At 45.4% G+C, this 27,029-nt stretch overlaps 1 protein-coding gene across 3 annotated transcripts in view; it reads left to right on the top strand.

The window, feature by feature from the left end:
• Nucleotides 1–27,029, top strand: part of LOC135504021 (formin-like protein 3) — a 99,298-nt gene that overhangs the window by 22,966 nt on the left and 49,303 nt on the right. For all 3 annotated transcript variants that reach the window (XM_064922270.1, XM_064922269.1, XM_064922268.1), the window contains exons 2-3: nucleotides 23,690–23,773; nucleotides 25,110–25,267. In XM_064922270.1, the coding sequence (XP_064778342.1) occupies nucleotides 23,690–23,773; nucleotides 25,110–25,267 (242 nt within the window). The remainder of the gene's footprint in view (nucleotides 1–23,689; nucleotides 23,774–25,109; nucleotides 25,268–27,029) is intronic.

A 27,029-nucleotide genomic window follows, 5' to 3' on the forward strand; every position in this document is an offset into this window, starting at 1 on the left:
CCTCTCGACCGTGGTCTCACATCGCTTTAGATTTTATCACCGGACTGCCTTCATCAGCGGGGAAGACAGTTATTCTTACGGTTGTCGATAGATTCTCTAAGGCGGCTCATTTCATTCCTCTCGCTAAGCTCCCTTCTGCTAAGGAGACGGCTCAGATCATTATCGAGAATGTTTTCCGAATTCATGGCCTTCCGTCTGACGTCGTTTCCGACAGAGGCCCGCAGTTCACGTCTCAATTTTGGAGGGAGTTTTGCCGTTTGATTGGGGCTTCCGTCAGTCTCTCGTCCGGCTTTCATCCCCAGTCTAACGGTCAAGCCGAACGGGCCAATCAGACTGTTGGTCGCATTTTACGCAGTCTTTCTTTTCGTAACCCTGCGTCTTGGTCAGAACAGCTCCCTGGGCAGAGTACGCCCACAACTCGCTTCCCTCGTCTGCTACCGGTCTATCTCCTTTCAGAGTAGCCTCGGGTACCAGCCTCCGCTGTTCTCATCTCAGCTCGCCGAGTCCTGCGTCCCCTCCGCTCAGGCTTTTGTCCAGCGTTGCGAGCGCACCTGGAAGGGGGTCAGGTCGGCACTTTGCCGTAATAGGGCGCAGACTGTGAGGGCCGCTAATAAGCGTAGGACCAAGAGTCCTAGATATTGTTGCGGTCAGAGAGTATGGCTCTCCACTCAGAACCTTCCCCTTAAGACAGCTTCTCGCAAGTTGGCCCCGCGGTTCATTGGTCCGTTCCGTATTTCTCAGGTCATTAATCCTGTCGCAGTGCGACTTCTTCTCCCGCGCTATCTTCGTCGCGTTCACCCGGTCTTCCATGTCTCCTGTGTTAAGCCCGTTCTTCGCGCCCCGCTCGTCCCTCCCCCCATCCTTGTCGAGGGCGCACCCATCTACAGGGTTCGTAAGATTTTGGACATGCGCCCTCGGGGCCGTGGTCATCAGTACCTAGTGGATTGGGAGGGGTACGGTCCTGAGGAGAGGAGTTGGGTTCCCTCTCGGGACGTGCTGGACCGTTCGCTGATCGATGATTTCCTCCGTTGCCGCCAGGTTTCCTCCTCGAGTGCGCCAGGAGGCGCTCGGTGAGTGGGGGGGTACTGTCATGTCTTGTTATGTCTGTTCCTGTCCTTTCTCTTCACTCTGTCTCTCTCTGCTGGTCTTTTTAGGTTACCTTCTCTGTCTCTCATTCTTCAGCTGTTCTACATCTCCCCTAACTAGCTCATTCACTCTTTCCCACCTGTTCTCTCTTCCCCTCTGATTAGGTCTCTATTTCTCTCTCTGTTCCTGCTACTTTCAGTGTCTGATTCTTGTTTGTGTTTTTGATGCCAGAAGCAAGCTGTCGTCTCGTTTGCTTCCACCTTGTCCTATCCTGTCGGAGTCTGCCTGGCAGGTGCATCCTGCACTATACTAACGTTCTTTTGTTCCATTGACAACGTTGGAAGAGGATTTATGCCATTCCTGTTTTTCATTAAAGAACTCTGTTTTCTGTTAAAACCGCTTTTGGGTCTTCACTCAAGTGCATAACAGGATCCTGAAGCTCACAGGGACAGATCCCGAAGCTCACAAGGACGGATCCCGAAGCTCACAAGGACTGATCCCGACGCTCACAAGGACGGATCCCTAAACTCACAGGGACGGATCCCGAAGCTCACAAGGACGGATCCCTAAACTCACAGGGACTGATCCTGAAGCTCACAGGATGATGGCTTTAACACCATGTTAGATAGTTTTTCATGATATAATGTATGCGTCCAAAAGGGCACAGTATTCCCTATGTAGTGCACAACTCTTTACAGGGTCCATTGGGCTCTGGTCAAAAGTGTAGTGAATAGGGTGCCATTGGGGATTTAGCGCATACATCAGAAACCAGCATTTTACCACTGAGAAAGCAGCTTGGTAATATAATCCTTTTACCTCTGAGAAACCAGCTTGGTAATATAATCATTTTACCACTGAGAAACCAGCTTGGTGATATAATACTTTTACCACTGAGAAACCAGCTTAATGATATAATCATTTTACCACTGAGAAACCAGCTTGGTGATATAATCATGTTACCACTGAGAAACCAGCTTGGTAATATAATCATTTTACCACTGAGAAACCAGCTTGGTGATATAATCCTTTTACCACTGAGAAACGAGCTTGGTGATATAATCATGTTACCACTGAGAAACCAGCTTGGTGATATAATCCTTTTACCACTGAGAAACCAGCTTGGTGATATAATCATGTTACCACTGAGAAACCAGCTTGGTGATATAATCATGTTACCACTGAGAAACCAGCTTGGTGTGTGTGTTCACTAGTGTTATAGTCATTTAGCACTAATTTTTGTTTGGACCTTATGTAAGATATTTCATCTCCCCCTCTATCTCGCTCTCCATCTCTCGATCCTAGGGTTGTGGGTTACTTCTGCTTTTTCAAGGTATTTTGAAAGCACACCAAACGATTATGTTAGGTCAGCACCTAGTCACAGAAAAACACAGTCATTTTTCCAGCCAAAGAGAGGAGTCACAAAAAGCAGAAATAGACATAAAATTAATCACTAACCTTTGATGATCTTCATCAGATGACACTCATAGGACTTCATGTTACACAATACATGTATGTTTTGTTCGATAAAGTTCATATTTATATCAAAAAATCTCAGTTTACATTGCCGCGTTATGTTCAGTAGTTCCAAAACATCTGGTGGTTTTGCAGAAAGCCACATCAATTTATAGAAATACTCATAATAAACATTGCTAAAAGATACAAGTGTTATGCATGGAAGTTTAGATCCACTTCTCCTTAATGCAAACGCTGTGTAAGATTTCAAAAAAACTTTACGGAAAAAGCAAACCATGCAATAATCTGAGTACACAAAAACAAGCCATGTGGATACCCGCCATGTTGTGGAGTCAACAGAAGTCAGAAATAGCATTATAAATATTCACTTACCTTTGATGATCTTCATCAGAATGCACTCCCAGGTATCCCAGTTCTACAATAAATGTTTGTTTTGTTCAATAAAGTCCATCATTTATGTCCAAATACCTCCTTTTTGTTCATGCGCTTAGTACACAAATCCAAACTCAGGAGGCGCGGGCAATCCAGGCTAAAGTTCAGACAAAAAATCATATTACAGTTCGTAGAAACATGTCAAACGAAGTATACAATCAATCTTTAGGATGTTTTTATCATAAATCTTCAATAATATTTCAACCGGAGAATTCCTTTGTCTGTAGAAATGCAATGGAACTCTGCTAACTCTCACGGGAGCGCGCGAGACTGAGCTCATGGCACTCTGCAAGACACCTGACTCAATCAGCTCTAATTCCCCCTTCCTTCACAGTAGAAGCCTCAAACAAGGTTCTAAAGACTGTTGACATCTAGTGGAAGCCTTAGGAAGTGCAATATGACCCCATAGACACTGTATATTCGATAAGCAATGACTTGAAAAACGACAAACCTCAGATTTCCCACTTCCTGTTTGGATTTTTCTCAGGTTTTTGCCTGCCATATGAGATATGTTATCAGAGTGTTTTCTATCCACATCACTAATTATATGCATATTCTAGCTTTTAGGCCTGAGTAGCAGGCAGTTTACTCTGGGCACCTTTTTATCCAAGCTACTCAATACTGCCCCCCAGTCCCAAAGAAGTTAAAGCAATCAATCAATCACAATCAATCAATCAAATGTATTTATAAAGCCCTTTTTAGGTCAGCAGATGTCACAAAGTGCTATACAGAAACCCAGCCTAGACACCAAACAGCAAGCAATGCAGATGTAGAATCCCAGTGGCTAAGAAAAACTCCCTAGAAAGGCAGGAAACTAGGGAGAAACCTGGAGAGAAACCAGGCTCTGAGGGGTGGCCAGTCATCTTCAAGGCTGGGCCGGTGGAGATTATAAGTGTACATGGCTAGATTGTTCTTCGTTCAAACATTCATAGATGACCAGCAGGGTCAAATAATAATCACAGTGGTTGAAGAGGGTACAACAGGTCAGCAATGATAACAAGACTACCCTGCTGATAACAAGACTACCCTGCTGATAACAAGACTACCCTGCTGATAACAAGCCTGCCCTGCTGATAACAAGACTACCCTGCTGATAACAAGACTACCCTGCTGATAACAAGACTACCCTGCTGATAACAAGACTACCCTGCTGATAACAAGACTACCCTGCTGATAACAAGACTGCCCTGCTGATAACAAGACTGCCCTGTCTCGGAACCAAGAAAACAAGCCTACCCTGTCATGTAGATAACAAGCTTACCCTGTCATAGAACCCTATGATGATAATTGTCTTGAAACTCAACTCAGCAGGACTCAACAGGCTATCAGCGGCATAGATCATTCTCCTCATGTCCCAGACCCAGTCCCATTGGAGGAAAAATAAAAACAGAAAATTACACTAACAAATAGTTTGAGGTGCAGCGATCGCTCAGTTATTGGTGTTGTTTTCTTCTGAAATGGTTTTCGGGCATCACTCTCTTTATGTCGGCATGACGTGTGTCTCAGACCGGCAATGGAATGTCTAGACTTTGCGTCTTTGGGTCGCCATTAGCAAGCAGCGAATGGTAGAGAACTTATTCAGAGGTCTGTGAGCCAGAAGATCCAGGGGAGATGAGGGGGTTTCCAGGACAGGCTTCTAGACCTGGGCTTAAAAACTATTTGTCACGCCCTGGCCACAGAGAGGGTTTTGGTCTCTATTTTGGTTAGGCCAGGGTGTGATTAGGGTGGGCATTCTATGTGTAATATTTCTTTGTTTTTGGCTGAGTGTGGTTCCCAATCAGAGGCAGCTGTCTATCGTTGTCTCTGGTTGGGAATCATACTTAGGCAGCCTTTTCCCACCTGAGTTGTGTGGGTAGTTGTTTTCTGTTTTGTTCTACTTTGTTATTTTGTTTAACGTTCTCTTTGAATAAATGATCATGAAAATGTACCACGCTGCACTTTGGTCCTCGTGACACTATTTCAAATGATTTCAGATACTATTATCTGTGCTGGACTGAGCTTGGCTGTTGCAATGGAACCAATAGAAAAGTCCTGAAGGTGTAAACCCCACCCACGTGGCACTCCAGGCAAGCTAAAGCACACTCTTGAAGTACTTAAAAGATTTTCATGAGTATTTAAACCCAGGTCTGTAAGCTTCAGAGGGGATAGTGGGGGACTTCACTGCACTGCGTGTGTGTTGAGGGGCTGCACTGCACTGTGTGTGTGTGTGTGTGTGTGTGTGTGTGTGTGTGTGTGTGTGTGTGTGTGTGTGTGTGTGTGTGTGTGTGTGTGTGTGTGTGTGTGTGTGTGTATGTGTGTGTGTGTATATGTGTGTGCTCGTGCAGCAGGTAGCCCTGGCCCCTGGGCTGCATGGTAGACAGAGAGGAGAGCAGAGCTGGCTGTAGGGCAGACTCCACAGCTGGAGAGCCATCATGATGGTGTCATGGGGAACATGGGGATTTGAAACCCTCTGATTCATTGTTTTATGCTTTTCAGGCTGCCGATTCAGCTACTATGCTTAGAAGCATGCATTCATTTTCTGTAGAGCAGCAGATCATTGTCATAACATTCATTCTACTTGATACTAACTGTTTAAACATGAAATATTATATACAACATATTAAATACATTAAATACTTTTTTACTTCAAGTTACTTTGTGTTTTGAGTACAGATCAGTACTGTCGTTAGTTGTCAGTACTGGAAGTTGTTCGGGACAATGGGGTTGGAATTTATTTTGTTGTACTGGTGGTTCAGAGATTCCACAAGTCAAGAATGTTGTTCTGTCATTTAGCTTAGCGTGTAAATGAACACCATCGTTAGCTCAGGTTGCTTCTGTAAACAAGAACCAGCAGGGGGGAGAGATAGGGTTTTATGTCACCCTGCGCATACTCCTCCCCCAATACTCACCCTCTTTCTCCCACTCTCCTCTCTGATTTCATCCTTTCTTCTCCACACACTCCCCCTCTCACTCGGGTCCCCTGTTTTCCTCTCTAATTCCCTCTGCCCCTGTTCAATTCAATTCAAGGGGCTTTATTGGCATAGGAAACATATGTTAACATTGCCAAAGCAAGTGAGGTAGATAATATACAAAACTAAAGAAAGAGACTTGTTTGGGCCAAGAAACACGAGCAACGGACATTAGACCGGTGGAAATCTGTCCTATGGTCTTATGAGTCCATATTGGAGATTTTTGGGTCCAACTGCTGTGTCTTTGTGAGACTCAGAATAGGTGAACAGATGATCTCCACATGTGTGGTTGCCACCGTGAAGCATGGAGGAGGAGGTGTGATGGTGTGGGTTGCTTTGCTTGTGACACTGTCTGTGATTTATTTTGAATTCAAGGCACACTTAACCACCGTGGCTACCACAGCTTTTTGCAGTGATACGCCATCCCATCTGGTTTGCACTTAGTGGGACTATCATTTGTTTTTCAACAGGACAATGACCCAACACACCTCCAGGCTGTGTAAGGGCTATTTGACTTGACCAAGAAGGAGAATGATAGAGTGCTGCATCAGATGACCTGGGCTCCACAATCCCCTGACCTAAACCCAATTGAGATGGTTTGGGAAGAGTTGAACCACAGAGTTAAACATTTTTTTAGATGGTTTTCATTTTATTTCACTTTTATTTAACCAGGTAGGCCAGTTGAGAACAAGTTCTCATTTACAACTGCAACCTGGTGAAGATAAAGCAAAGCAGTGTGACAAAGACAACAACACAGAGTTACACATAAACAAATGTAGAGTCAATAACACTAAAGAAAAGAAAAATAGAAACATCTATGAACAGTGTGTGCAAATGTAGAAGAGTAGGGAGGTAGGCAATACATAGGCCCTAGAGACTGGGGTGCAAAAGAGAAAGAGGGTAAGTAATAATATGGGGATGAGGTAGTTGGGTGTGCTATTAATAGATTGGCTGTGTACATGTGCAGTGATCGGGAAGCTGCTCAGACAGCTGATGCTTAAAGTTAGGGAGGGAGATATAAGACTCCAGCTTCAGAGATTTTTGCAATTCGTTCCAGTCATTGGCAGCAGAGAACTGAAAGGAAAGGCAGCCAAAGGAAGTGTTGGCTTTGGGGATGACCAGTGCAATATACCTGCTGGAGTGTGTGCTACGGGTGGGCGTTGCTATGGTGACCAGTGAGCTGAGATAAGGCAGGGCTTTACCTTGCAAAGACTTATAGATGACCTGGAGCCAGTGGGTTTGGCGACGGATATATAGTGAGGGCTAGCCAACGAGAGCATACAGGTCGCAGTGGTGGGTAGTATTTGGGGCTTTGGTGATAAAATGGATGGCACTGTGATAGACTACATCCAGTTTGCTGAGTAGAGTGTTGTGGGCTATTTTGTAAATGACATCACCAAAGTCAAGGATTGATAGCATAGTCCGTTTTACGTGAGTATATGTTTGGCGGCAAGAGTGAAGGAGGCTTTGTTATGAAATAGGAAGCCAATTCTAGATTTAATTTTGGATTGGAGATGCTTATTGTGAGTCTGGAAGGAGAGTTTACAGTCTAACCAGACACCTAGGTATTTGTAGTTGCCCACATATTATAGGTCAGAACCGTCCAGCATAGTGATGCTAGTCGGGCGGGAGGGTGCGGGCAGAAACCGGTTGAAGAACATGCACTTAGTTTTACTAGCATTTAAGAGCAGTTGGAGGCCATGTGTTGTATGGCGTTGAAGGTTGTTTGGAAGTTTGGAAGTTTGTTAGCACAGTGTTCAAAAAAGGGCCAGATGTATACAGAATGGTGTCGTCTGTGTAGAGGTGGATCAGAGAATCACCAGCAGCAAGAGCGACATCATTGATATATACAGAGAAAAGAGTCTGCCCGAAAATTGAACCCTGTGGCACCCCCATAGAGACTGCCAGAGGTCCGGGTAACAGGCCCTCTGATTTGACACACTGAACTATGTCTGAGAAGTAGTTGGTGAACCAGGAGAGGCAGTCATTTGAGAAGCCAAGGCTATTGAGTCTGCCTATAAGAATGCGGTGATTGACAGAGTCGAAATCCTTGGCCAGGTCAATGAAGACGGCTGCACAGTACTGTCTGGGAGGAAGAGGAGCTCTTATTCTCCAATGGACTTTACAGTGTCTCAAAACATTTTGGAATTAGTGCTACAGGAAGCAAATTTCTGTTTGTAAAAGCTAGCCTTAGCTTTCCTAACTGACTGAGTATATTGATTCCTGACTTCCCTGAAAAGTTGCATATCGTGGGGGCTATTTGATGCTATTGCAGAACGCCACAGGGTGTTTATGTGCTGTTCAAGGGCAGTCAAGTCTGGGGTGAACCAAGGGCTATATCTGTTCTTAGTTCTACATTTTTTGAACGGGGCATGCTTCTTTAAGATGGAGAGGAAAGCACTTTTGAAGAGCAACCAGGCATCCTCTACTGACTGGATGAGGTCAATATCCTTCCAGGATACCCGGACCAGGTCAGTTAGAAAGGCGTGCTCACTGAAGTGTTTTAGGGAGCTTTTGACATTGATGAGGTGTGGTTGTTTGACAGCAGAACCAGTACGCACGCAGGCAATGAGGCAGTGATTGCTGAGATCCTGGTTGAAGACAGCAGAGGTGGGTCAGGTTGGTCAGGATGATATCTTAGAGGGTGCCCATGGTTACAGATTTGGAGTTGTACCTGGTAGGTTCCTTGATGATTTGTGTGAGGTTGAAGGCATCAAGCTTAGATTGTAGGACGCCCGTGGTGTTAAGCATGTCCCAGTTTAGGTCACTTAACTGTACAAACTCTGAAGATAGATGGAGGGGGGGCGATCAATTCAGATATGGTGTCCAGGGCACAACTGGGGGCCAAGGGGGTCTATAACAAGCGGCAACGGTGAGAGACTTGTGTCTGGAAAGGTGGATTTTTAAAAGTAGAAGCTCGAACTGTTTGGGCACTGACCTGGATAGCATGACAGAACTCTGCAGGCTACCTCTGCAGTAGATTTCAACCCCGCCCCCTTTGGCAGTTCTATCTTGTCGAAAATGTTATAGTTAGGGATGGAAATTTCAGGATTTTTGGTGGCCTTCCTAAGCCATGATTCAGACACAGCATTGCATGAAACCAATGCTTTTATGGTTACAGAAGTCAACAAATGAGAGCGCCTAGGGAATGGGAGTGATGCTGGGGGCTGCAGGGCCTGGGTTAACCTCTACATCACCAGAGGAACAGAGGAGGAGTAGGATAAGCGCACGGCTAAAGGCTAAAAGAACTGGTCATCTAGTACGTTCAAACAGAGAGTTAAAGGAGCAGGTTTCTGGGCGCAGAATAATAAATTCAAGGCATAATGTAGACAAGAGTGAAGGAAAAGCAGCCAACAAGTGCTCAGCTTATGTGGGAACTCCTTCAAGACTGTTGGAAAAGCATTCCAGGTGAAGCAGTTTGAGAGAATGCCAAGAGTGTGCAAAGCTGTCTTCAAGGCAAAGGGTGGCTACTTTGAAGAATCTAAAATATATTTGGATTTGTTTGACACTTTTTTGGTTCCTACATGATTACATATGTATTATTTCATAGTTTTGATGTCTTCACTATTTTTCGACAATGTCAAGAAAAACCCTTGAATGTGTAGGTGTGTCCAAACTTTCGACTGGTACTGTACATATTGCATCGATTACCTTGACTAACCTGAGCCCCGGCACATTGACTCTGTACCGGTACTCCTGTATATAGCCTCGTTACTGTTATTTTATTGTTGCTCTTTGTTTTATTAGTTACTTTTTTATATTCTTATTTTTTTCTGTTTTATATTTTTTCCCTAATTTTATTTGAGTTAATACTTTCTTAACAATTATTTTTCTTACAACTGCACTGTTGGTTAAGGGCTTGTAGTAAATAAGCATTTCACTGTAATGTTGATTTGATTTGATGGCTCTGGCTCTTCTGGTCTTTGTTATGACTGCCTGCTTCAGGTTACCTCAAGTTACCTTGTGAAGAGTGCCCAGCATATCAAATGTCAGCACCGCGAAAGAGGGGCAGTGTTTTCTCTCTTTCTCTTCAATCAATTCAACAGGTCTTTTACCCGAGAGCACCAAAACAGTGACACTATCTTTGGAAAACACCCACTTGCACCCACGCACACACACACACACGACTCAAGGCTGTTTTATTTACTGAGCAGCCAAGGAAGTTCCCCTGGTCCCATGACGATGATGGTGACAGCTGAGAGGGGGGGGGGCATGAAGTGGGAGAGAGCGTACAGGTAGAAGAGAAGGGAGGCAAGGTAGAGGAGAGAGGGGAATTAAGAGAGAGATGAAAGAGGTAAAGAGGGAGTGGTGAAGGAGAGAGGGGGATAGGGGTACGAGGCTGCCCTGCCATGAGGAGGCCATTAGAGTCTTCTCCCCCTTGTTATTTAATGGGGGAGGATGTTTATCTTGAGTCAAATCCAGACGTCACTAATACTGGTTCACCGCCAAAGCTTAATAGATATGGTTTTCTTTGTAAATGTGCTCAGTTAAAATGACTAAAGAAAACCCAGCAGTCCAGAGCCATATTCACATTGTTTTCTTTGCCTGCTCAGTCTTGGATCCTTCCTGGATCTAGTTTCTGCTGCGGATCAACAGGAATAGGCTTTCCATCCTTACCAGACAAAACCCTTCATTAAAGTGTTTCAGGACTAAGCCTCCTCCTCTATTGGCCAGCCTAGAGTTTCTCTCCATTTTTTAAGTGTTGTCATGCACAGTTTATGCGAGTGTTTCTCACAGTGGGATCGCTTTTAAAGGGAAAGTCACCAGTCGGCAGAGAGGAAGACCACATATACTGTACTCTGCAAGTCATGGGACGGCAGGTACCCTAGTGGTTAGAGTGTTGGACTAGTAACCGAAAGGTTGCAAGATCAAATCCCTGAGCTGACAAGATAAAAATATGTTCTCTTTCAATATAATAATTTGTTCTTAACTGACTTAGTTAAATAAAGGTAAAATACAAAAAAACAATCATTTGAAGTGGTCCATTATGGCTCAGTTGGTAGAGACTGATACTTGCAACCCCAGGGTTGTGGGTTCAATCCCAGTGGCCACCCATATGTATGTGTACATGACTGTGATTTGCTTTGGATGAAAGTGTCTGCTAAATGGCATGTGTCACTTAAAAAGAAATGGTCTCATAAAAACACATCTTGTCTGTAAGACTTCTTCTCTGACAAGGGGTTGGGAGAGTCTTTCCCCTTTTAAACCTGGTTGTGCCCACATTTTTTGATAGGTGTAGATGATTATTAAAAGACGCATTGTGATCAGACCTTCCTGACCACCTCTGGATGTAGTCAGGCACAGATTTTATCTGGATATCATTCAAGTGTAGACGGATCTGGACAGTGAAACCATTTAAATCATTATTTTATCACCCTCTAAAATCATTAACATGTGACACCATATGGCATCAATATGTTTCTTAAAATACATAACTCAATTTTATGTGAAGACGTGTGTCTGGAAATGTGAGCACAATCAGAATGTGGACAAGATCAGGACAAAGGATGCATGTTTGCCCCAGGTATAAAGGAGGTTTATGTGTTTGTCTGTGTCTGGGCTGCCACATGCATAGCTCCTCTGCTGTCTCCATCCCTCTCTCTTTCCTCTCCTTAGAAAGAGTGATGACAACGTCTGGCGTCTGTTCAGCACATCAAATGGTAGACAGGGTGAACTGGAAAGGGACAGATACAGTTTCATCTGTTTCCATGCATACTTTTAAACTAGTAGACAGATTCTTAGAAGTAGTGTCTAGTGTTCAAACTACATTGCAGTTCTCAGCAATTTGAGATAACGGGATTTCATCAGTTTGGCTCTGTGACTGGGATCTAGTTTTCTATGTTTTGAAGATGCATCACATTCAATCTTGGTCAGCCTATGGATTTCAAACAGAGAGACAATCCCACCCACTATGTATTCATTTGCTTAATAACTTCCAGATTGACATGGGTTTTTACCCGAACAAAGAGCTTTTTATTGGGCTTGTTTGTATTTGAGACTATACCACAGAGATTGGTGATTGATGAAATAAACAGATGTGTGATATCTGGACACCAACTAGAAACAATCAAACAAAACAAACTAGAGTCCTCCAGCTCCAGGAATACACATCTCTGTTTTTCCAGTGTTATTTCAGTAGAACATGGGACTATGGGAGGAATCTGTTGATAGGACCGTAGTACTAAACTGTTGATAGGACCGTAGTACTAAACTGTTGATAGGACCGTAGTACTAAACTGTTGATTGGACCGTAGTACTAAACTGTTGATAGGACCGTAGTACTAAACTGTTGATAGGACCGTAGTACTAAACTGTTGATAGGACCGTAGTACTAAACTGTTGATAGGACCGTAGTACTAAACTGTTGATAGGACCGTAGTACTAAACTGTTGATAGGACCGTAGTATTAAACTGTTGATAGGACCGTAGTACTAAACTGTCTATTGGACCGTAGTATTAAACTGTTGATAGGACCGTAGTATTAAACTGTTGATAGGACCGTAGTATTAAACTGTTGATAGGACCGTAGTATTAAACTGTTGATTGGACCGTAGTACTAAACTGTTGATAGGACCGTAGTATTAAACTGTTGATAGGACCGTAGTATTAAACTGTTGATAGGACCGTAGTATTAAACTGTTGATAGGACCGTAGTATTAAACTGTTGATAGGACCGTAGTATTAAACTGTTGATAGGACCGTAGTATTAAACTGTTGATAGGACCGTAGTACTGAACTGTTGATAGGACCGTAGTATTAAACTGTTGATAGGACCGTAGTACTAAACTGTCTATTGGACCGTAGTATTAAACTGTTGATAGGACCGTAGTATTAAACTGTTGATAGGACCGTAGTATTAAACTGTTGATAGGACCGTAGTATTAAACTGTTGATAGGACCGTAGTATTAAACTGTTGATAGGACCGTAGTATTAAACTGTTGATAGGACCGTAGTATTAAACTGTTGATAGGACCGTAGTATTAAACTGTTGATAGGACCGTAGTATTAAACTGTTGATAGGACCGTAGTATTAAACTGTTGATAGGACCGTAGTACTAAACTGTTGGTTTTGTGAGACTATGTTTGTGTCCCAATGGCACCCTATTCCCTTTGAGCCCAGATCAAAAGTAGTGCACTATGTAGGGAATAGGGTGCCCTTAGGGAAGCTGTCTATGACTCATGGTCTAATTTGGTACAGTATATCTGTCCTGTGTTAACCCATATGCCTTTGTAGGGGTTGGATCTGTGGGAAAGTAAAGCTTGTGAAACATCCTGTTGGTCCTCCACGTTTCTCTCAGTAGTTCATTTGGGAGCTTCTGGCTGCTTTAAGGCCCTGCGGTAGACTAGCGTCCTGTCCAGAGGGTGTAGTTGAACGTCAAGCTGCCTCACACTCCAGAAACCGGAGGCTCCTGCCCGATGGGATGCTCTGGCTCAGACAATGCTGCTACTCTAGCTGCTTTGCAGGCCATAAACTGAACTATAGGATAAGTGGAGCTCAGTGAGACAACTCAGCTAGAGAACTGTCTGGACTCATAGGGCTGGAGAAGGTGTATAGGGCAGATGAAGTCCCTGTTCCCTGGTGATTATGACGTCTGTGCTGCGTGCTGAATCTCTCTGGTACTTGGCTGGTCCTGACCTGGGACTCTCTCTCTTTCTTTCTCTGTCTCTGTCTCCTCTCTCAATCTCTCTCTTCTTTCTCTTTTTTCTGTCTGTCTCCTCTCTCAATCTCTCTCTTTCTTTCTCTGTCTCTGTCTCCTCTCTCAATCTCTCTCTTTCTCTGTCTCCTCTCTCAATCTCTCTCTTTCTTTCTCTGTCTCTGTCTCCTCTCTCAATCTCTCTCGTTCTTTCTCTGCCTCTGTCTCCTCTCTCAATCTCTCTCTTTCTTTCTCTGTCTGTCTCCTCTCTCAATCTCTCTCTTTCTTTCTCTGTCTCCTCTCACAATCTCTCTCTTTCTTTCTCTGTCTCTGTCTCCTCTCTCAATCTCTCTCTTTCTTTCTCTGTCTCCTCTCTCAATCTCTCTCTTTCTTTCTCTGTCTCCTCTCTCAATCTCTCTCTTTCTTTCTCTGTCTCTGTCTCCTCTCTCAATCTCTCTCTTTCTTTCTCTGTCTCTTCTCACAATCTCTCTCTTTCTTTCTCTGTCTCTGTCTCCTCTCTCAATCTCTCTCTTTCTTTCTCTGTCTCCTCTCTCAATCTCTCTCTTTCTTTCTCTGTCTCCTCTCTCAATCTCTCTCGTTCTTTCTCTGTCTCTGTCTCCTCTCTCAATCTCTCAATTTCTTTTTCTGTCTCTGTCTCCTCTCTCAATCTCTCTCTTCTTTCTCTTTTTTCTGTCTGTCTCCTCTCTCAATCTCTCTCTTTCTTTCTCTGTCTCCTCTCTCAATCTCTCTCTTTCTTTCTCTGTCTCCTCTCACAATCTCTCTCGTTCTTTCTCTGTCTCTGTCTCCTCTCTCAATCTCTCTCTTACTTTCTCTGTCTCCTCTAACAATCTCTCTCGTTCTTTCTCTGTCTCTGTCTTCTCTCTCAATCTCTCTCTTTCTTTCTCTTTTTCTGTCTGTCTCCTCTCTCAATCTCTCTTTCTTTCTCTCTCTGTCTACTCTCTCAATCTCTCTTGTTCTTTTCTCTGCAGCCTCCTCATCCTGGCAGCTCTTTCTCTTCTCACTCATGATTACAATGGAAGCCTAATCCTTAGTGAAACTGTTCTGGTGATTATGTAACTGCTATAGCTGGTCAGGCTGGCCCATAGATGATGATAACAAAAGCCTGGCCACAGACCTGTTTGTGCTATCCTGCCTATTCTATTGTCATTGGCAAGACAGCACAAACAGATCTGGCCCAGGCTATGATAATACATGTTAGATGTGTGGTGAATTAGGGCAGTGTTGTTACCAGGCTGAGGCCCTGTGTGCCTGGGATCAATGGGATACATATTATCCCTGCCCACTGGCTACTGTATTGCAATATGCTGTTGGAAAAAAATAGCTCAAATGTCATAAGATGGTAATGGCATTGACTTCACAGAATCAAAACAAAGCTGTGTATTCACTCCTTTGTCAAGCAGGCCGATCAATCTCAGGTCAAGCAGGCCGATCAATCTCAGGCTGTTTGCATGGGAGATGTGGTGGGCAGAGTGGAAGGGTGACAAGCACGATGACGAGCACGATGATGAGCACGATGACGAACACGATGACGAGCACGATGACGAACACGATGACGAGCACAGTGACGAGCACGATGACGAGCACGATGAAGAGCACGATGACGAGCACGATGACAGGCACGATGACGAGCACGATGACGAGCACGATGACGAGCACGATGACGGGCACGATGATGAGCACGATGACGAGCACGATGACGAGCACGATGACGAGCACGATGACGAGCACGATGACGAGCACGATGACGAGCACGATGAAGAGCACGATGACGAGCACGATGACGAGCACGATGACGAGCACGATGAAGAGCACGATGACGAGCACGATGACGAGCACGATGAAGAGCACGATGACGAGCACGATGACGAGCACAACACATTAGTTTCTTTCTGCATCACTGTATTTTTCCTTCCTTATTCCATAACACCCAGGAGAGGAACTAACTCTGTTGGAATTGTATTAGTTCAAGAGTTTAAAAAAAGGAATATTGCCTTGATACGTTCCATAGCTTCTTCTTGTAAACACAGGAAGTAGAATCTCAAATTAAGTTAGCTAAATTACCATATTCTACCCTGAGGGGAAACATCTTCTCTGTCGCTGTGTGTGTTGCAGTCACAGTGGGCATATTGACCATATTCTACCTTGAGGGGAAACATCTTCTCTGTCTCTGTGTGTGTTGCAGACAGCAGTCAGAGGGCCTGGAGAAGCAAGAGGAACACTGTCGTAGTCAAGTCCCTACCTCTCTCTCTCTCCCTGGTCCCTACCTCCCTAGTCCCTACCTCTCTCTCCCTAGTCCCTACCTCTCTCTCTCTCCCTGGTCCCTACCTCCCTAGTCCCTACCCCTCTCTCCCTAGTCCCTACCTCTCTCTCTCTCCCTGGTCCCTACCTCCCTAGTCCCTACCTCTCTCTCCCTAGTCCCTACCTCTCTCTCTCTCCCTAGTCCCTACCTCTCTCTCTCTCCCTAGTCTATACCCCTCTCTCTCTCCCTGGTCCCTACCTCCCTAGTCCCTACCTCCTCTCTCTCTCTCCCTGGTCCCTACCTCCCTAGTCCCTACCTCTCTCTCTCCCTTGTCCCTACCTCTCTCTCTCTCTCCCTGGTCCCTACCTCCCTAGTCCCTACTCTATCTCTCCTCTCTCTCTCTCCCTGGTCCCTACCTCCCTAGTCCCTACCTCTCTCTCTCCCTTGTCCCTACCTCTCTCTCTCTCTCCCTGGTCCCTACCTCCCTAGTCCTTACCTATCTCTCTCTCTCCCTAGTCCCTACCTCTCTCTCTTCCTAGTCCCTACCTCTCTCTCTCCCTAGTCCCTACCACACTCTCTCCCTAGTCCCTACCTTTCTCTCTCCCTAGTCCCTACCTCTCTCTCTCCCTTGTCCCTACCTCCCTAGTCCTTACCTATCTCTCTCTCTCCCCAGTCCTTATCTCTCTCTCTCTCTCCCTAGTCCCTTCCTCTCTCTCTCCCTAGTCCCTACCTCGCTCTCTCCCTAGTCCCTACCTTTCTCTCTCCCTAGTCCCTACCTCGCTCTCTCCCTAGTCCCTACCTCGCTCTCTCCCTAGTCCCCACCTTTCTCTCTCACTAGTCCCTACCGCTCTCTCTCTCTCACTCTCTCTCTCTCCCTAGTCCCTACCACTCTCTCTATCTCTCTCCCTAGTCCCTACCTCTCTTTCCCCCTAGTCCCTATCTCTCTCTCCCCCTAGTCCCTACCTCTCTCTCTCTCTCTCTCTCTCACTAATCCCTACCTCTCTCTCCCTAGTCCCTACCTTACTCTCTCCCTAGTCCCTACCTTACTCTCTTCCTAGTCCCTTCCTCTCTCTCTCTCTCTCTCTCTCTCTCTCTCTCTCTCTCTCTCTCTCTCTCTCTCTCTCTCTCTCTCTCTCTCTCTCTCTCTCTCTCTCTCTCTCTCTCTCTCTCTCTCTCTCTCTCTCTCTCTCTCTCTCTCTCTCTCTCTCTCTCTCTCTCTCTCTCTCCCTCCCCCTAGTCCCTACCTCTTTCTCCCTAGTCCCTGCCCTCTCTCTCTCTCTCCATTGTCCCTACCTCACTCCCTTCCTAGTCCCTACCTTTCTCTCTCCCCCTAGTCCCTACCTTTCTCTCTCCCTAGTCCCTACCTCTCTCTCTCCCTAATCCCTAACACTCTCTCTCTCTCGCTCCTTAGTCCCTACCTCTCTCTCTCCCTAGTCCCTACCTTTCTCTCTCCATAGTCCCTAGCAAACATAATTAGTTCTCCAACAAGGCCCATACGTACTCCCTCGTACGTACTCCCCCTGTACTCCCTGCGAAAAATACCCTCGTAAAACTGACTATCCTACCGATCCTTGACTTCGGTGATGTCATTTACAAAATACTCTCCAACACTCTACTCAGCAAATTGTATGCAGTCTATCACAGTGCCATCTGTTTTCTCACCAAAGCCCCATATACTACCCACCACTGCGACCTGTATGCTCTCTTTGGCTGGCCCTCACTTCATATTCGTCGCCAAACCCACTGGCTCCAGGTCATCTATAAGTCTGCTAGGTAAAGCCCCGCCTTATCTCAGCTCACTGGACACCATAGCAGCACTCACCTGTAGCACACGCTCCAGCAGGTATATTTCACTGGTCACCCCCAAAGCCAATTCCTCCTTTGGCCGGCAGCAGTTTTCTGCTGCCAATGACTGGAACGAATTGCAAAAATCACTGAAGCTGGAGACTCATATCTACCTATCTAACTTTAAGCACCAGCTATCAGAGCAGCTCACAGATCACTGCACCTGGACATAGCTCATCTGTAAATAGCCCATCTAACTACCTCACCCTCATACTGTTATTTTTTGTTGTTGTTGTTCCTTTGCACCCCAGTATCTCTACTTGCACATTCATCTTCTGCACTTCTAAATTGCTTAATTGTAATTATTTCGCCACTATGGCCTATTTATTGCCTTACCTCCCTTACCTCATTTGCACACACTGTATATAGAATTTTCTATTATGTTATTGACTGTATGTTTGTTTATTCCATGTGAAACTCTGTGTTGTTGTTTGTGTTGCACTGCTTTATCTTCGCCAGGTCGCAGTTGTAAATGAGAACTTGTCCTCGACTAGCCACCTGGCTAAATAAAGGTGAAATAAAACATAAATAACCTCTTGATACTCCCCATCCCGGATCCGGGATCGCTCATTCCTCTCGCATTCACAGCCATATAAGGAGACAATGGAAAACGGAGCCTCAAAAATCCTGCTGGTTTCCTGGATGCCGATTCATCTTGGTTTTGCCTGTAGCTCCCATTCTAGGGCACGCACAGAGAATATCTTTGCAGTTCTGTAAACGTCAGAGTGTTTTCTTTCCAAAGCTATCAATTATATTCATAGTCGAGCATCTTTTTGTGACAAATTATTGCACTTAAAACGGGCATGTCTTTTTATCTAAAATTGAAATAGCGCCCCCATAGCATCAAGAGGATAAAGAAGCTAACAGAAGTGGTAAACAACATTACTGTATTTGTGGACTTCCTGACCTGACGGGCCGCCCCCAGGTGGTAAGGGTAGATAACAACACATCCGCCACGCTGATCCTCAACACAGGGGTCCCTCAGGGGTGCGTGGTTAGTCCCCTCCTGCACTCCCTGTTCATCATGACTGCACGGCCAGGCACGACTCCAACACCATCATTAAATTTGCCAGTACTAGGCCTGATCACAGACAACGACGGGGCAGCCTATAGGGAGGAGGTCAGAGAGTGGTGCCAGGACAACAACCTCTCCCTCAACATGATCAAGACAAAGGAGATGATTGTGGACTACCGGAAAAAGAGGACTGAGCATGCCCCCATTCTCATCGACGGGGCTGCAGTGGAGCAGGTTGAGAGTTCCTTGTGTTCCGCATCACCAAAAACTAACATGGTCCAAGCACACCAAGACAGTCATGAAGAGGGCACGACAAAACCTATTCCTCATCAGGAGACTGAAGACTATACTAGTGTATACGTCCCAGTACATCACCAAGCTTCCTGCCATCCAGGACCTCTATACAGGCGGTGTCAGAGGAAGGCATTAACAATTGTCAATGACTCCAGCCACCCTAGTCATAGACTGTTCTCTCTGCTACCGCAGGGCAAGTGGTACCGGAGTGCCAAGTCTAGGTTCAAGAGGCTTCTAAACAGCTTCTACCCCCAAGCCATAAGACTCCCGAAGACCTAGTCAAATGGCTACCCAGACTATTTGCATTGCCCCTCCTATGCCCTCTTTACACCACTGATACTCTCGGTTGTCATCTATGCATAGTCACTTTAATAACTCTACCTACATGTACATATTACCTCAACTAACTGGTGCCCCTGCACAATGACTCTGTACCGGTACCCACCTGTATATAGTGTCGCTATTGTTATTTTACTGTTGCTCTTTAATTACTTTGTACTTTTATCTCTTATTCTTATTCATATTTTTTTTAAATTGCATTGTTGGTTAGGGGCTCGTAAGTAAGCATTTCACTGTAAGGTCTACACCTGTTGTATTCGGCGCATGTGGCTAATTACATTTGATTTGATTTGGTAACCCACAAGTGTCATCAGCTTTGTTTGTTTTGTCTGAGAGTCAGACATATTTCAGTAGTGTTGAATATGAAACTTTGTGGTCAGTTTCCCACTGTGTTTCTGACATTTGGAATAAATGAGAGGCAGCTCACACATGAATAGTCCTCCAGTGTTCCCTTCTGAAGTGGAGAGAGAGAGAGAGAGACTGTGTTGTAGAGAACATTCTCCCCCAAGAGAGGCAAGCGGGGGAGGAGAGAGAGTCTGTGAGAGAGAGGATTTATAGCAAATTTGTAACCATTATAAACAGGACGTATTCCTTGTGTAACCTAATTCTGGACATCTGGAATGCTCAGCGTCTGTGTTTTTTCTGCGTTTTGGAAGGCAGAGGCTGGAATGCTCAGCTGTGTTTTTTTCTGCGTTTTGGAAGGTAGAGGCTAGAATGCTCAGCGTCTGTGTTTTTTCTGCGTTTTGGAAGGCAGAGGCTGGAATGCTCAGTGTCTGTGTTTTTTCTGCATTTTGGAAGGCAGAGGCTGGAATGCTCAGCGTTTGTGTTTTTTCTGTATTTTGGAAGGCAGAGGCTGGAATGCTCAGCTGTGTTTTTTCTGCGTTTTGGAAGGCAGAGGCTGAAATGCTCAGCGTCTGTGTTTTTTCTGCGTTTTCGAAGGCAGAGGCTGGAATGCTCAGCTGTGTTTTTTCTGCGTTTTGGAAGGCAGAGGCTGGAATGCTCAGCGTCTGTGTTTTTTCTGCGTTTTGGAAGGCAGAGGCTGGAATGCTCAGCGTCTGTGTGTTTTCTGCGTTTTGGAAGGCAGAGGCTGGAATGCTCAGCGTCTGTGAGTTTTCTGCGTTTTGGAAGGCAGAGGCTGGAATGCTCAGCGTCTGTGTTTTTTCTGCATTTTGGAAGGCAGAGGCTGGAATGCTCAGTGTCTGTGTTTTTTCTGCATTTTGGAAGGCAGAGGCTGGAATGCTCAGCATCTGTGTTTCTTCTGCATTTTGGAAGGCAGAGGCTGGAATGCTCAGCGTCTGTGTTTTTTCTGTGTTTTGGAAGGCAGAGGCTGGAATGCTCAGCGATTGTGTTTTTTCTGCGTTTTGGAAGGCAGAGGCTGGAATGCTCAGCGTCTGTGTTTTTTCTGTGTTTGGAAGGCAGAGGCTGGAATGCTCAGCGTCTGTGTTTTTTCTGCCTGCGTCTAAAATGGCACTCTATCCCCTGTATAGTATAGATATAGTATTATAGCACTATATAGTATATATGTAGTATTATAGCACTATATAGTATAGATATAGTATTATAGCACTATATAGTATAGATATAGTATTATAGCACTATATAGTATAGATATAGTATTATAGCACTATATAGTATAGATATAGGATTATAGCACTATATAGTATAGATATATCTTATTATAGCCCTATATGGTATAGATATAGTATTATAGCACTATATAGTATAGATATAGTATTATAGCACTATATAGTATATATATAGTATTATAGCACTAAATAGTATAGATATACTATTATATCACTATATAGTATAGATATAGTATTATATCACTATATAGTATAGATATAGTAAGCACTATATAGTATAGATATAGTATTATAGCACTATATAGTATATATATATAGTATTATAGCACTATATAGTATATATATAGTATTATAGCACTATATAGTATAGATATAGTATTGTAGCACTATATAGTATAGATATAGTATTATATCACTATATAGTATAGATATACTATTATATCACTATATAGTATAGATATAGTAAGCACTATATAGTATAGATATAGTAAGCACTATATAGTATAACTATAGCACTATATAGTATATATAGTATTATAGCACTATATAGTATTATAGCACTATATAGTATATATATATAGTATTATAGCACTATATAGTATATATATAGTATTATAGCACTATATAGTATAGATATAGTATTATAGCACTATATAGTATAGATATAGTATTATAGCACTATATAGTATATATATAGTATTATAGTACTATATAGTATATATAGTATTATAGCACTATATAGTATATATAGTATTATAGCACTATATAGTATACATATATAGTATTATAGCACTATAGACTATATATATATTGTATTATAGCACTGTATAGTATATATATATAGTATAGGGGAGAGAGTGTCATTTGGAAGGCAATGTCTTGTCAAAGAGCCCTACTGTAACACATTGTGACTGATCTTTCCTCTACAGTCAGTCAGGCCCAGAGACCAATATAGTTCTCAGAGATTTTTGTTGTTGTTGGTTGAATGATTTTTTAAATGTTTTTTTTTTTTAGTTTCAGTTTCAATCTTGAATTATTTTTCTTCTCTTCTTTTAAAAAAGGCAGAAAATGTTAGTAGTTCATCGTAAACGTTCAAAGGATCAATTATTATAGTTCCTATCTTATGAAAGTCTTAGTCAATAGCACTCTTCCTCAGCAGTAGCCTGGAAATCCAGACTGTATTCACCTCCGTTTCATGTTTGTTTCACTACTGTAGTGTGATTTTGTCAGGATTTCCAGGCTACCTCAGCAGTACTCCACAGCACAGAAGCAATGTGCCACGGTCTTTATTCATCCCCTCAGACAGTCAGTCCAACATGATTCATGTTGCTGATGGAAAGATCCAATCACCCCACCACACTGTGGAAAAGAAATAAAAATACACTTTACATGTGATATTCCACTGCTATGAATCGTTGTAGGGATAGGAATAGCAAAGCATAGATAATACACAATAATACCTGATAATACATGGTGATGCTGGTGCTACTAATAGAATGGTGTATTGGTTGGTTGGTACATTTCATCTTGTACACATTCCCAGCTACAAGGTGAGTTGCAGTACAGGTGCTACTGCTGGTTAAAGGAGGATCCAGAGGATCATGACTAGACTGGGTTGTCATCTGTTAAATCTCTATCTCCTCGCCTCCTATCTACTCGCCTCCTCAACTGCACTGAAGGTCTCTCACCTCATCTCCTCCAGTGTGTTTTGAGAAGGAGGCGAGGAGAGAAAATGCAAGAAGGAAAGATGAACGAGGAAAGAGGATTCGAGAACTAGCCTGTGTGTCAGCAGGAGAGATAGGGTGAGGCCAGGGGGGAGGCCAGGGGGAGGCCAGGGGGAGGCCAGGGGGAGGCCATGGGGAGACCGGGGGTGCGTTGTGTGCGTGTGTTGGTGCGTGTGTGTTTGTACTCGCATGCTTGTTTGCGTGCGTGACCGCATGTGTGTGTCGTGGCTGCGGGGCTCTGTATTTGGGATGTAAAATGGGGGGGGGGGTCCCAAGTCTGAGGCTGACTGAGAAAACAGAGCACACACACACACACACACACACACACACTTAAACAACAAATGAGACTAGAGCAGTCATGTTGAATGACTTCGTTTGGGCCATAGTAGTAAAACTGTGATGTTGCCTGTCCTGTGGCTCTCAGGTCTCATGCTATGTGTTTTTATTGCTTGATAAGTGGCAGTCATCAGAAGGTAGTAATATTCCTCTCTGATAGACAGACAGAGGCTGTAGTCCGTATAGCATGTGGTTAAAAGTTGAAATGAGAACTTGTTCTCAACTTGCCTACCTGGTTAAATGAAGGTGAAATAAAAAAAGGGGCATTGTAGACGGACTGAAAGTTCTAGAAGCTTGTTGCAACCAACCGCAGAGGAGGGCTGCAACCCAAAGTCTACCCTATTCCCTGTATAGTGCAGTACTTTCGACCAGGGTCCATAGGGCCCATAGGGCTCTAAAGTAGTGCACTATATAGAGAATAGGATTCCATTTGGGACACATTTGAGGGTTTTGGATGAGCTCAAGTCAACAGGAAGTGAGATCATATGCCTGTGTCACTTCCCAGGATTCGTGACAGGACAAGTTGACCCGTCCAAGGCCCTAAAAGACACTAAACTGGCCTCAAACAACACAATATACTGAGGCAGGGTCGTCAGCTCTGGAACGGTCATGAAATTATGAATTATGATGAAATTATCAATGAATGGTTCAACAAAGCTGTCCACACTAATATTGCATTGGGGTGTGACTGATGAAATATTGTCTTTTGTTTTCAGAATTCCATGAACCTTCCTCCTGACAAAGCCAGACTCCTCAGACAGTATGATAATGACAAGAAATGGGACCTCATCTGTGACCAGGTAAACTCCTTTAAAAACTACAACACATGTAGGTTACTACAAGTGAACAATCCCACACCTACACCTCTACAATCCCACAACTACACCTCCACAAACCCTCAACTACAACTCTACAATCCCAAAACTATACCTCTACAAATCCACAACTACACCTCTACCAGCACACAACTCCACCTCTACAAACCCACCTCTACACCTCTACAAACCCACAACTACACCTCTACAAGCCCACAACTACACCTCTACAATCCCACAATATACCTCTACAAACCCACAACTACACCTCTACAAGCCCACAACTCCACCTCTACAAACCCACAACTACACCTCTACAAACCCACACCTACACCTCTATAATCCCACAACTACACCTCTACAAACCCACAACTACACCTCTACAGCCCACAACTACAACTACACCTCCACAAACCCACAACTACACCTCTACAGCCCACAACTACACCTCTACAAACCCACACCTACACATCTACAAACCCACGACTCCACCTCTACAAACCCACAAATACACATCTACAAACCCACAACTACACCTCTACAAACCCACAACTATACCTCTACAAACCCACAACTACACCTCTACAAACCCACAACTACACCTCTACAATCCCACAACTACACCTCTACAAACCCACAACTACACCTCTACAAACCCACAACTACACCTCTACAAACCCACAACTATACCTCTACAAACCCACAACTATACCTCTACAATCCCACAACTACACCTCTACAAACCCACAACTATACCTCTACAGCCCACAACTACACCTCCACAAACCCACAACTACACCTCTACAAGCCCACAACTACACCTCTATAAAAACTAACAACTACACCTCTACAAACCCACAACTACACCTCTAAAAACCCACAACTATACCTCTACAATCCCACAACTACACCTCTACAAACCCACAACTACACCTCTACAAATCCACAACTACACCTCCACAAACCCACAACTACACCTCTACAAACCCACAACTACAACTACACCTCCACAAACCCACAACTACACCTCTACAAACCCACAACTACACCTCTACAAATCCACAACTACACCTCCACAAACCCACAACTACACCTCTACAAACCCACAACTACAACTACACCTCCACAAACCCACAACTACACCTCTACAATCCCACACGTCTGGTCTATTCAGAAACCAATAGCTATGAAGCAATGCTAATAGTTTTGATAGAAACATATATATTTCCAGTGTAGGTTTAGTTTTCACTTCATGATGATTAGAAACCTTTTACGCTGCACTGCTCACTCTGTCCTCCCTCTTCCCGGTGTGTTATATTAGGAACGGTTTCAGGTGAAGAACCCTCCTCATGCCTACATCTCCAAGCTACGGGGCTACTTAGACCCAGGAGTCACACGCAAGAAGTTCCGAAGGCGGGTCCAGGAATCCACTAAGGTTCTGAGGGAACTGGAGATATCACTGAGGACCAATCACATAGGGTGATGATCTATTCTCCACCCTCCTCTCCTCTCCTCTCCTCTCCTCTCCTCTCCTCTCCTCTCCTCTCCTCTCCTCTCCTCTCCTCTCCTCTCCTCTCCTCTCCTCTCCTCTCCTCTCCTCTCCTCTCCTCTCCAATGAGAGTCAGAGTACATTATATCACCAACACTACAGTCCCTTTTTACATGATAATCACCAGAGATGTGACTTGTCCTAATTCCTCAATGCAGTGCTATAATGTTACTGCTGTGGCGGGGGACTGCTAGAAGAATACTGGCTACTACGGAAGTGAAGGCTGATGGGAAATGATCTTCATTATTATTTTATCTTTAAGAAACAATTCCATGATCTCTCCTCCCCTTTAAGAAATAAAGGGCCTTTCTGTGCTCTTCCTCTTCCTGTCCGAGGGACCTACAGCTTGTTTTCCTGCTGCCATGATCGACATAAGCCCTGGCACACAGATCACTTTTAACTTCTATTGTTTTGTCCTGCCAGCCTCCCCAGCCTTCCCAGTCTCCCTCTCCCCAGTCTCCCTCTCCCCAGTCTCCCCAGCCTCCCCAGCCTTCCCAGTCTCCCCAGCACCCCCAGTCTCCCCAGTCTCCCTCTCCCCAGCCTCCCCAGTCTCCCTCTCCCCAGCCTCCCCAGTCTCCCTCTCCCCAGCCTCCCCAGTCTCCCCAGCCTCCCCAGCCTCCCCAGCCTCCCCAGTCTCCCCAGCCTCCCCAGTCTCCCCAGTCTCCCCAGCCTTCCCAGCCTCCCCAGTCTCCCCAGTCTCCCTCTCCCCAGTCTCCCTCTCCTCAGCCTCCCCAGCCTCCCCAGCCTCCCCAGTCTCCCTCTCCCCAGCCTTCCCAGTCTCCCCAGCCTTCCCAGTCTCCCCAGCCTTCCCAGTCTCCCCAGCCTTCCCAGTCTCCCCAGCCTCCCCAGCCTCCCCAGCCTCCCCAGTCTCCCCAGCCTTCCCAGTCTCCCCAGTCTCCCCAGCCTCCCCAGCCTCCCCAGTCTCCCCAGCCTTCCCAGTCTCCCCAGCCTCCCCAGTCTCCCCAGCCTTCCCAGCCTCCCCAGTCTCCCCAGTCTCCCTCTCCCCAGTCTCCCTCTCCCCAGTCTCCCCAGTCTCCCTCTCCCCAGTCTCCCCAGTCTCCCCAGCCTCCCCAGTCTCCCTCTCCCCAGCACCCCCAGTCTCCCCAGCCTCCCCAGCCTCCCCAGTCTCCCCAGTCTCCCCAGCCTCCCAGCCTTCCCAGTCTCCCCAGCCTTCCCAGTCTCCCCAGCCTCCCCAGCCTCCCCAGGCTCCCCAGCCTTCCCAGTCTCCCCAGTCTCCCCAGCCTCCCCAGTCTTCCCAGTCTCCCCAGCCTTCCCAGTCTCCCCAGCCTTCCCAGTCTCCCCAGCCTCCCCAGCCTCCCCAGCCTCCCCAGTCTCCCCAGCCTTCCCAGTCTCCCCAGTCTCCCCAGCCTCCCCAGCCTCCCCAGTCTCCCCAGCCTTCCCAGTCTCCCCAGCCTCCCCAGTCTCCCCAGCCTTCCCAGCCTCCCCAGTCTCCCCAGTCTCCCTCTCCCCAGTCTCCCTCTCCCCAGTCTCCCCAGTCTCCCTCTCCCCAGTCTCCCCAGTCTCCCCAGCCTCCCCAGTCTCCCTCTCCCCAGTCTCCCCAGCCTCCCCAGCCTCCCCAGTCTCCCCAGTCTCCCCAGCCTCCCCAGTCTCCCCAGCCTCCCCAGCCTTCCCAGTCTCCCCAGCCTCCCCAGTCTCCCCAGCCTCCCCAGTCTCCCCAGCCTTCCCAGCCTC

This window comes from Oncorhynchus masou, chromosome 18 (genome assembly GCF_036934945.1).
Source record: "Oncorhynchus masou masou isolate Uvic2021 chromosome 18, UVic_Omas_1.1, whole genome shotgun sequence".
In the NCBI taxonomy this organism is placed as follows: Eukaryota; Metazoa; Chordata; class Actinopteri; order Salmoniformes; family Salmonidae; genus Oncorhynchus; species Oncorhynchus masou.